Raw genomic sequence first — 11,325 nt, forward strand, 5'->3', positions numbered from 1 at the left:
TCAAAGGCACCGTGTTTTACATTGTTCATGATTTAGAATTAATCAGAGGATATGGATATTATCAAAACAGAGCCTTTTGTTTTGTAGCTCAAACTCATGTGCATGGAATTATGGCAATTCAGCATTCTCATACACAATAGTATGATAGTTCACACATGGGTTGTGTGTGTATATATATATAGAGAGAGACACGAGAATGAAAAGAACCTGAATTACGTGCCCCACAAACAAACACTACATTTGTGTTCAGATTCTAGTAAAGTCAAGGTGCAGTGTGATTTTTATTGACAATTTTACTTGTTTTCCCATTCTTTGTGCCCAAGCTAGGAATGACAAACAGGAAGGTCGGATCGGATATGAGACTGGTCGAAAACAAGTAATATAAAAATAGATAAATTATTCGATCCGACCCATATTTAATACGGATAAAAAATAGGTTAACCGATGGATAATATAGACATCCATATTATCCATGATTTCTTGAATATGATCACTTTGGGGAGAATTCCTAATCCCCCAAATTTGAGGAACCCCAATTTGAGGCTTTACAATATAAAAGTTAAACACATTAGTTATTCATTTTCTGAGCGAATAATATGGTTTTTATCCATAGTTGACCCGTTTTAAAAAAGTTCATTATCCAACTCATTTTTAATAGATATTATGGGTATATTTTAACTCCAATCATCTTCAATGATACCTCCTACTACACCTGAAAAATACTGTTAGGAACAAACTTTTCGAGAATCATTACCAAAGTTACTATTCCCTCTGTTTTAATTTGATAAGGTAAAAAACAAAATTGGAAAGATTTAAAAAACTGTGATCTTAATATGTCATAAGATTTCTATAGTATAAAATCATGTCAATAAGTGTGAAATAAAATGTCTAAATTTAAATTATTTTCAAATATAAGAAAGTAAAATTCCTTGAATGGACTAATAAACTTATAAAATGACTAATAAGTAAAATTCCTTCGATAACGTCCATTGACATAGCCGAGCGATAGAAACCCATAAAGGCAGGAGAAGTTGTTGCGATATATATTTAGTTATTCTGGGATTAGTTATATCACATGATTAATTATCCGGAATTAGTTATCCCACCCTCCCGTAGGGATAAAAAATATTACAATTCCGGAACTAGTTATACTACGATTTTATCACAACCAAACATGGGATAAACTCATCTCAAATTTAATTTCGGGATTAATTATCCCTTATCCTCGTACCAAACGAGCCCTAAGAAGAATGAACTAAGATTAAAAGATTTTTGCACGAATGATTTTACAAATTCGTCAATTTGAAAATAATAGCATCATCTTTACCAGAAACAATGACAACTTTTTATTCTTCTTCTACTTCATTGTCTTTTCGCTGTCACAAGGGCAAAGGCGGAGCACTCAATGAACTAGAATGGCTCTGTTCAAATAGAGCATGTGCAGCTCACGTGTATTAGTTGGTTAGGAAGTTAGTTACAGTTGTTAGCTAGTTAATGACAGTTATTAGTGAGCTGTGTTAATTGGACAAATTAATTAGCGTTAGTTAGTGGTTTGTATATATGTACAGTGTTAGCTACTGAGTTGTGTCATTTCCAAGTGCGTGGTTAGTATATATGTACAGTGTTAGCTATTGAGCTGTGTCATTTCCAAGTGCGTGGTTAGTATATATATACTCTGCTTCTCTCTCTCTTCTAACTCCATTAACGAGCAAGGTGAAAGCTTCCATCCTTGCATTTTAGTATAGTATCAGAGCAGGAGTAATTGATTCCACACATCGCATCTTCGTTTAGGCTTAAATTCACAAAAGTTCCTTTTAATTTGATCTATTGATGTTCGATTATTCTGAAAATGGCAGAATCTTCGATCGACCACACACATCCTTTATACCTAGATCCATCAGACACTTCAAGCTCAATTTTAATACCAGTGAAACTCAATAGATCAGACAATTACTGGCTATGAAACAGGTCGATGAGGATCGCACTTTTACGGAAAAGGAAGCTAGGGTTCGTTACTTGCACATGCAAGAAGGATCTGTACAAAACAGTTGAATTGCATGAACAATGGGAGACTTGCAACGCAGTGGTGTTGTCATGGATCATGAACAATGTGTGTGCAGAACTCCTAGGTGGTATCGTTTATGCATCAGATGCACATCTCGTTTGGGAAGATCTGCGAGAGAGGTTTCACAAGATCAATCGAGTGAGGAATTTTCAGTTGCATCGTGAAATTGCAACATTATCACAAGGAACTAGCTCAGTTTCAGTTTATTTCTCGAAATTGAAGGAGCTCTGGCATGAATATGATGTATTAGCCCCATTTTCTAACTGTGGATGTCCAAAATTAAAGGAGAATGTGGAAATGATGCACCAACAACGAGTAATGCAGTTCCTAAGTGGCTGTAATGATTCGTATGATCAAGCGCGCAGGCAAATCCTGATGAAGACCACTGCACCAAATCTCAATCTATACAAGATGAGAGCCAACAAACAGTTGGTGCTAATATTGTGGCTGATAAGGCTGATGCTCGAGCAATGCATGCAGGAAGAGGTAGAGGCTTTCGAGGAAGGAAGCAATTTATGCAATGTGAGCATTGTCACATGAGGAACCACACCAAAGAAAATTGCTACAAACTCATTGGCTACCCATCTGATTTTGATCAAAGGAAAAAAAAACTGGTGCTGGAACTCAGAGTTATGGTCGAGGAAAACCAGACAACGGGAAAAGGGAATCACTTGTTGTGAATCATGCAGATGCAGGCTCATCTTCTCAAGCAGCTGAGGGTGGACAACTTATGAAGCCGGCTGACAGAGGACATTACTTCACTGAGCAATATAGCCAGATACTCAGCCTTCTCAGCAAAGACTCTGAGGAGTATCAAGCAAATACAACAGGTAAGTTCATTAGTCTAATGTCTAAAGTTGATCAATAGGACAAAGATTGGATTGTTGACTCAGGGCAAACCGTCATATTGCTTCTAGTCTTAGAATTGCTTGAAAATACCAAGGGCACAGATAGGCTCATCAAAGATAAGGTACACTTACCTACATGGGAGAAAGCTGATATCACTCACATTGGTAACGATGGACTATTTGACAAGGAAGTAATAAAAAATGTGCTTTATGTACCTAATTTTAGGTTCAACCAATTATCAGTTTCCAAGCTAACCAAGGAACTATCTTGCAATGTCAATTTCTTCTCTCACTTCTGTGTATTTCAGGATCTTTGGAATGACAAGATGAAGGAGATTGGTAAAGAAAAATGGAGGATTGTATATGCTCAAAGGTGGTAGATTGACTAACAGAATAAAAGCGATAAATGCAGTGAGCAGAGTGGTTGAAGGAGATAGCAGTCTATGGCATAAGAGGCTAGGCCATCCTTCACTATTTGTCATGAAGAATATGAGAGCCCTACATATTAATACTAGTAGTTTAGCACATAATACTTGTTTTGTATGCCCATTGGCAAAGCAGACAAGGTTGAAGTTTCCTCTTAGTGACTCTAGAGCGGATGTTTTGTTTCACCTTGTACACATGGACTTATGGGGGCCTTATAAAATTCCAACTTTTGATAGAAAACACTATTTTCTTACAATTGTGGATCTCTAAGTACACATGGATATATTTTCTACAACTGAAATCTGAGGTCATAGTTTTGATGAAACAATTCTTAAACATGATTCAGGACTAATTTGGGACTTCAGTCAAGCTAATTAGATCAGATAATGAGACTGAGTTTTTTAATACTCAGTGTGCAGAACTGCTAAATAGTCTCGGCATAATTCATCAAAGCAGTTGTGCCTATACTCCTCAACAGAATGGTATAGTTGAAAGGAAACATAGGCATATTTTGGACACTGCTAGAGCATTGAAGCTTCAAGGATCAATACCTATCAAGTATTGGAGTATTTGTGTGAAGAGTGCAATATACTTGATCAACAGAATGCCTTCTAGTGTCCTAGGGGTCAAGACACCTTTTGAGCTATTGCACCACAAGAAGGCATCACTGATGCATTTGAGAGTACTGGGATGTTTGTGCTTTGCAACAGTCTTGCCCAAGGGAGACAAGTTTGCAGAAAGGGTAAGGATGTCCATCTTCATGAGGAGACACAAAAGGGATATATACTCTTAGACTTGAAGACCAAATAATTCTTTACATGCAGAGATGTGATATTCAGAGAGTCAATGATTCCTTTTGCTCATGGAAATAGTGGTACTTGGCCACCGATTGGGTATACTCATCGGGAGTTGAACTCTCGGATGTGTTCTCCCCTATACATTGAGACTATGGAGATGAGATCCACAGCTGAAGCTCAAAATATGCCAGCTAAAGGAGAAGACTCAATCCATCATGAGGAAGAAGTTCAAACTGATCTGCAGGTTCATGAGCTGCAAGACACATCAGTGAATGAGGAAGAAACACAAGCTGGAACAGAAACTGAAGTTCCACCTGCAGCTCAAGGAAGTGAAGAAGATCAAGGAAGTCCGCAGCATATTCTGGAGAATGATAATGCAAATGGAGAACCACAATGTGGTAGAAAGTCCATCAGACAGTCCAAGGAGCCTATTTGGATGAAAGATTATGTCATCAATAAGAAGTCCAACACCTGCAGTTATCCACTCTCAAACTATTTGGCCTATGACAAGACTACTCCTAGCTATCAATGTTATCTATCAAAGTTCTCTCAACTAGTGGAGCCACAAACGTTCAAGGAAGCAGTACATGATAATAGATGAGTGGAAGCAATGAAACAGGAGGTCAAAGCTTTGGAAGATAACAAAACATGGAGCATAGTTGACTTACCAAAAGGAAAGAATACAATGGGCTTAAAATGAGTGTATAAAATCAAGTACAAATCAAATGGTGAAGTTGAGAGATTCAAGGCTAGGTTAGTTGCAAAAGGATATAGCCAAAGAGGGGCTGGACTACCATGACACCTTCTCACTAGTGGCCAAAATGGTCATTGTGAGATCTGTGATAGCATTAGAGCTGGAATTTATTTCAAATGGACGTGTACAATGCCTTTCTACAAGGTGACTTATTTGAGGAAGTATATATGGAGTTACCAGAAGGGTTCAGGCAGCACGGTGAGAGAAAGGTTTGCAAGCTGTTGAAATCTTTATATGGGCTCAAACAAGCCTCAAGACAGTGGAATATCAAACTAACTGAGGCATTACCAAGTGCAGGCTTTGTTCAGAGCCATCATGGTTATTCATTATTGATTATATTAGTGTATGTAGATGATCTTCTAATCACAGAAAATAGTGCAGAGTTGGTTGAACATGCCAAAGCTATTTTGCATCAACAATTCAGAGTCAAGGACTTAGGAGAACTCAAATATTTCTTAGGCATTGAAGTGTTGAGATCCAAGGCTGGAATTCTACTAAATCAAAGAAAGTACATACTGGAGTTAATCTCAGAGTTGGGGCTGAGTGGAGCTAAGCCAGCTTCTACACCTCTAGAGGCAAATGTCAGACGAACAACTGCTGAATATGACCAAGCAAATGGTGTTAGAGGAGATGAGTTACTAGAAGACATCGATTCCTACCAGAGATTAGTGGGCAAGCTCTTATATATCACTATTACTAGGCCCCTGATATCAACTATGTAGTACAAACATTAAGCCAATTTATGCAAAGGCCTAAGAAGTCTCACTGGGAATCAGCAATGAGAGTTGTAAGATACTTGAAGGGTGCACCTGGACAAGGTATTCTGGTGAGCTCTGGAAATGCAGAAAGACTCACATGCTGGTGTGATTCAGATTGGGTTGCATGTCCCAATACTAGGAGGTCTATCACTGGCTATGTTGTAAAGTTTGAAGACAGCTTAGTGTCATGGAAATCAAAGAAGCAGCAAACTGCATCCAGAAGTTCAGTTGAGGCTGAGTATAGGAGTATGGCTGCAGCAGTAGCAAAAATAACATGGCTATTGGGGTTGTTTAAGGAGTTGGGGGTTCAGGTTACTTCACTAGTGATAATTTTCAGTGACAGTAAATCAGCCATACAGATTGCAGAAAATCCAATCCTACATGAGAGAACAAAGCATATCGAGATTGATTGCCACTTCATTCGAGACAAGATTAAGGAAGGAGTAGTCAAGGCAGTTCACGGGAACACCAAGGATCAACAAGCAGACTTACAAACGAAGGGGCTAGGGACTGCACAACAAATGCATCTACTTGGCAAGCTTAGTGTGCTCAATTTCCTGCACCCTCCAGCTTGAGGGGGCATGTTCAAATAGAGCATGTGCAGCTCAAGTATATTAGTTGGTTAGGAAGTTAGTTACAGCTGTTAGGTAGTTAATGACAGCTGTTAGTGAACCGTGTTAGTTGGATAAGTTAATTAGCGTTAGTTAGTGGTTAGTATATATGTACAGTGTTAGCTACTGAATGAGCTAATGGAACAGTTATCATTTCCAAGTGCTCTGCTTCTCTCTCTCTTCTAACTCCATTTACGAGCAAGGTGAAAGCTTCAATCCTTGCATTTTAGCAGGCTCAATCTCACCCAACCAATCCCAAGAAAACTCCGAATATAAACCAAGATCGTTTGTGACAAATTATAGTACTATTCAACTTGAACTTGATTACTTTCAGTCAGATGTAACTTCTTATAGAAATTATTCCTAGCACTCATTTGATAAAAAATGGGTTTCTGCATTTTTTGAAAGCTTTTCCCAGAGATGGCCAGGCAGTCAGGCAGTCCTACTCTATGATGGCAAAGAATACAAAGATATGGATTTAGCTCCAAAATACAAAACTAATGTAGATTTCTGGGGAGTTACTGTTATATTGTCCATCTACATCCATTGTTCTATGACGACATGCACCGCATAACAGTCATCCATCTACAATGCAAGAAGAAAAGAAACACTTATGGGAGGCCACAGAAATAATCAGTTACCCATATAACAAGCACCAAAAGTTGGCAAAAAGGTGGATACATAAGGTATCAATATGATTCTAAACACTTTGTTCAAAGAAGTCTTATTGAAGTTCATAGATTACATAGTAACAAATTTGGGAACAGTTAAAAAATCTTGAAGCCGAAAGGAAGCCAATAAGCATGTAGTCACAGCCCTAAACAAGGAAAAGCCATTGTCAAAAGTGATGCATCTGAGCCATGCTCTTTCTTTATATTTAGTTCTCACATAATCTATTAGCACAATGAGTTTCAGAGGAATTCAACAAGTAAATACTTAACAAATACTTCAAAAGAAGTTAGAATTCACTGAAAGGGAAAACGATCCCAGTCTAACAAATCAAATGACAGTCGCAGAAGAAACCAAATATTTCTTCTTCGGAGCTCATACAGTACTCTAGTTTTCAGACATTCTCTTAGACTGCATGGACATAATACTTCGGTTGAACCCTCCGACATCATAAATCATCATTGCAATCTGATTGAATACCAAGTATTAGAATATCCCTAAACATTATTAAATTTGAACAACTACAATGAGAGATGCAAAATTATATGCTAAGCAGATTTAGTCCCTCAAGACAATCTTATTCAGTTATCTCAGAGCCTATTTACGTTAATAACTGATTGGTAATCAATCAGATCCACACGATTCACAAACCTGCAATAAACAGTACTTGCTGATCAATCTATTTATCAGACAAAAACTGCAGATCACCACAAATGTGTCACGAAAACCTCTTAACCATTTGAAGATGTAAAGATATTTTTAATTAAGAACATCTGTGTTCTATGTTAAATGAAACCGTAAAAGTCAAAGAAGAAGAAGTTTTTCCTATTTCAGCAGGTTGAATACCTAATGAAGACAGAATTCAACTATCAGCACAAGTTGAAATCTCAAGTTACCTTGCCTATTTGGATGGACACTACTATCAGCTATACCAGCACTTTAACTAGTAAAAAACTTTTCATTATAACTTCGGTGGTCCAAAGATCCAATAGGAGTACAAGAATACAATCTCAAGGAAATACCAAAATAAATCCGAACACCTTCCCACCCGTAGTAAAAAGGTTATGATGGATATAGGAGAAAATTTTGTGATGAGGGAACCATCTATAATCAGTTCAATGTAACTTATCACGTATTCAAGTTCAATCTACTAAGATATTTAGTTGGTTACAAGAAACTAAAGTGGAACAATTCAATAGTTCATGAATACTAGAAGTAACACCAGCATTTACATAGTTATGAATAGATTAGAGCTTAAACTTATCACTTCCATTTTCCTTTTCAATGGCTTGCTTCAGATTTTGTTCACATATTTTGATCTGCTCCTAGCAGTGATAATGTAGAAAACCAAAATTTTAGCCTGTAGCTCGCAAAGCCTAAGATTATTTTTTGAAAAAGAACTCGCAAAGCCTAAGATTGTTATTGACGAATCAAAGATCTAGCCTAGCAAACATATATTCTTCATCATGTTTCACTCTTGAGGCTAGTCTAAGACTAATCTATGACATTTCAAAACATGAATGCTTCTAATTGTCCATAGGCTCCCGTGAAACTCTACTGGGTATACTCAGAATTTTCCAGAAGCAACTTGGCATAAACAAACAGTACAAGAACACATTAGATACTTTCAAAAGCAGCATATCCCAAGTAACTTAAAATCTCGTAGATACTAAAAATAACTTGCTTTTTTCAAACACCATCCAAAGCCAACATATTAAGAACTAGTATAAAAATGCTTTCAAGACAAATTCAAGTTTTTTCTTGAAAAGAGTTTCGCCATCGGTAATACACTACAAAAGAAGCCAAAGTTCAGAAAAAGAAAAACATCCCATGTTCTCAGTCACTATCTACTTCTCATGTTCTTACACCACATGGATATTTCACTTTGCTTGTACTCTCTGACATTCATCATGCATCATCATTGCAATCTGATTAAATGCCAAGTATTAGAATTAAGCTACATCTTTAGAACTACAACTGAAAACGCAACATATGTATGCTAAACAACTTTAGGCCCACAGAAAATCTGACTTAATTTTCTTCAGCTTATCAATGGAATTAAATCATCAATAATCAAATACAGCAGCATGATTCACAAAATCTGATGTATTTCAATCTACGATCAGATGAACACAGCAAATAACATCAAATGCTGATTTCAAGTGTCAGCATAATGACATAATACAATGATATACAGAGGAGAACAATATTTAATTCCTTTAGGAAATTGAAGTCAAGGAATTAGAAGTTTCCATTGGGAATTAATATATAGAATCTTGATCACTATAAAGTTTTCTTTGTAGATTGGAAGGTCCAAAAAGAATAAACAGAGACAAGCCTACAATACAACAGTCTCTAGGAGAGTCCAACTCTAACGTACTCCTGGGAAAATCATGAAGCAGAGAACATTGTCGCCTTGATCGAGTCAGAAGAATGAATTATGTGTCAGCAGTAATCATACGATGCGGAAGTTGAAGGCGGTCAAGGCACATTATATTAATACCAACTATCACATCAACACCCAAGCGATAGTTAAGCCATATATTGACAGTGGAGAAAGAAAAAGAGAGGCGATGTAAACAATGATGATCCTTTCTACGGCGATGTAAACAATGATGATCCTTTCTACATATGCTAACATTGTTTTTCCTTTGCTAAATCAACAGATTTTTTCAGAAATTACATTTCTAGTTAGTTACATATCAGAGGGGAGGTTCCTCACCAAACCTACGAAAGAAAACTGTTATCAATTACTTAAATCGACAGAGTGAAAAGATATTACTCATGTTCATGATCTTCATCTAGTCCTCGCTTGCCCTACAATATTAAAATATGCATCTTTTACTTTCAGAGAAGAAAGAGGAAACATAGATAGAAGAAAGTAGCTTATGGCTGGAGCATCAAAACTGCAGAAGTTAGAAGAATATTTTTTAATTACTTCTCATCTAGGAATAACGTCCCTTTTGGATAACATAATATGGCAAAGCAAAGTAAAAGATTTCTAGAGCTTTGGTTCTTTAATATATAATTCATTGAATTCTATTGTTAACACTCAAGATATTTCAATTTTGCTAATAGTTTTGATAACCGAGAAAATTCCGGAGGGCTAGTGGCGTGGCGCACGGTCCAAAACTCAACGGGTAATGGGCCTGCTCCTCTATCCATCTCCACTCAATTTTACTAATATATATTTGTTCCTCAACTTTTTTCTTCTTCATATACTTCCTTTTCCCTTTCTCAGGGGTTCAGGTTGGGGTCGACAACCAGTTGAATTTCAAAGCTCGAAGTAATGCAAGCATTTGCATTATGGTTAATGACTGTCCCAACTCTCAAGCAATCAACTTAATGCCATTTGCTAGTTGACTCAAAGGCCAATGGGCTAAGCTGAAATATCAGCTTCCTGGCATTTCAGAACTAGTGAAAATGTGCATTACACAGTCTTTCATACACATGAGAAACATAATTTACAAATATAAAACTCTTCATACATTCATCGACAACCAAACAAAAATGTTGAAGACAGAATTAAGTAAATAAAAGTATGACTTCTCTAACAACTTAAGCTTTTATACAAGTTGCTTAAATAATTCAATATGGTACCAGAGCAGGCAGAGGTTCTGGATTTGATTCTCACACAAAGTCACACATTATAAAAAACAAATTCACGACCTTTGCCAATAAAAAAGAACCATGCCCACGCGTGAGAGGGCGTGTTGAAGGTATAATTAAGAAAACAAAAAAAAATCCTATCTCTGACACCTTAAGCTTATGAGCGGTCAACACAATTCAACAAAAAACATTCAATTATAAATTCAATTACGAAAATAAAAGGGAAATTTATGCATGATTTAGGCATAAAATTTGTTGTTAACAAACCAATACAATACGTATACGGATCGATAAATAGCGTCAAATACAGAGTAACTATACCTTCAAGAGTCCAACCGTAGCTCCGAGGAGTAGCAGAGAGCATTGAAGTGAGTAATGCTGAGGCAGTTGCAGTGTGATAAGGAAACATCGATTCCACTCTAACACTACTCATTTCTACAGGCGACCTTCAAAATATATTACATCAAATCTATCAGGAAAATAAATACTTCTACAAACAATTGGCGAGAATAATTCATTTTTGAAATTAATAAGTAGATTTTTGTAGTGTGACCTGAAAATGCGAGCGCTGAGGGGTTTTTGAGTCGGGATACGAAAGGGCGAGCTCTTTGGCTTGGCGCCGGAGGCAAGTCTGGTGGCGGCGGCTCGGCCGGAGGTGGTGGCGGAGCGGAGAACGGACCTGGCGGCGAAAGTGGCCATAATTGTAAAAGGGCTACAGAGAGAAGCAAAAAGGCTTTGTTGGGGTTTTAGGTTCAGAAGTTGGGGCTCCCGTCAACATAGTGAAAAAG

At 37.1% G+C, this 11,325-nt stretch overlaps 2 protein-coding genes across 10 annotated transcripts; one reads left to right on the forward strand and one right to left on the reverse strand.

Moving 5' to 3' along the window:
- The first annotated feature begins 1,972 nt into the window (after positions 1 to 1,972).
- Positions 1,973 to 4,737, forward strand: LOC138899299 (uncharacterized). The gene is made up of 6 exons (XM_070185456.1): positions 1,973 to 2,551; positions 2,667 to 2,895; positions 2,959 to 3,104; positions 3,222 to 3,272; positions 3,752 to 4,068; positions 4,164 to 4,737. Exons 1-6 carry the CDS (start codon positions 1,973 to 1,975, stop codon positions 4,735 to 4,737), a joined length of 1,896 nt encoding a protein of 631 aa, XP_070041557.1.
- Positions 4,738 to 6,562: 1,825 nt separating this feature from the next.
- Positions 6,563 to 11,325, reverse strand: LOC108947612 (protein NUCLEAR FUSION DEFECTIVE 6, mitochondrial-like). 9 transcript variants are annotated; one of them, XR_011411061.1, is made up of 4 exons: positions 11,091 to 11,322; positions 10,859 to 10,983; positions 9,711 to 9,745; positions 6,563 to 6,844 (listed from the first exon to the last, which is right to left on the reverse strand). XR_011411061.1 is itself a non-coding variant. In XM_070185829.1 (4 exons), the coding sequence occupies exons 1-3, from the start codon at positions 11,234 to 11,236 to the stop codon at positions 8,837 to 8,839; spliced, it is 291 nt and encodes a 96-aa protein (XP_070041930.1). In that variant the 5' UTR covers positions 11,237 to 11,318; the 3' UTR covers positions 6,563 to 6,844; positions 8,795 to 8,836. The 9 variants fall into 9 exon arrangements, 3 of the variants coding, with proteins under 3 accessions (XP_070041930.1, XP_033515740.1, XP_033515739.1); XM_070185829.1 differs by lacking the exon at positions 9,711 to 9,745 and adding an exon at positions 8,795 to 8,856 and having other exon boundaries at positions 11,091 to 11,318; XR_011411060.1 differs by lacking the exon at positions 6,563 to 6,844 and adding an exon at positions 7,095 to 7,396.

The sequence above is a fragment of the Nicotiana tomentosiformis genome, chromosome 9, assembly GCF_000390325.3.
Source record: "Nicotiana tomentosiformis chromosome 9, ASM39032v3, whole genome shotgun sequence".
NCBI lineage: Eukaryota > Viridiplantae > Streptophyta > Magnoliopsida > Solanales > Solanaceae > Nicotiana > Nicotiana tomentosiformis.

Excerpts from the sequence above, each read along its gene's own strand:
- LOC138899299 (XM_070185456.1), top strand. The coding sequence starts at position 1,973 with ATGAGGATCGCACTTTTACGGAAAAGGAAGCTAGGGTTCGTTACTTGC. Across the intron at positions 2,552-2,666 it reads AGCAATGCATGCAGGAAGAG|GAAAAAAAAACTGGTGCTGG; the intron begins GTAGAGGCTTTC and ends TTTTGATCAAAG. Across the intron at positions 3,105-3,221 it reads ATGGACTATTTGACAAGGAA|GATCTTTGGAATGACAAGAT; the intron begins GTAATAAAAAAT and ends TGTGTATTTCAG.
- LOC108947612 (XM_070185829.1), bottom strand. The coding sequence starts at position 11,236 with ATGGCCACTTTCGCCGCCAGGTCCGTTCTCCGCTCCGCCACCACCTCC. Across the intron at positions 10,984-11,090 it reads CTCAGCGCTCGCATTTTCAG|GTCGCCTGTAGAAATGAGTA; the intron begins GTCACACTACAA and ends TATATTTTGAAG. Across the intron at positions 8,857-10,858 it reads CTACGGTTGGACTCTTGAAG|ATTGCAATGATGATGCATGA; the intron begins GTATAGTTACTC and ends GCATTTAATCAG.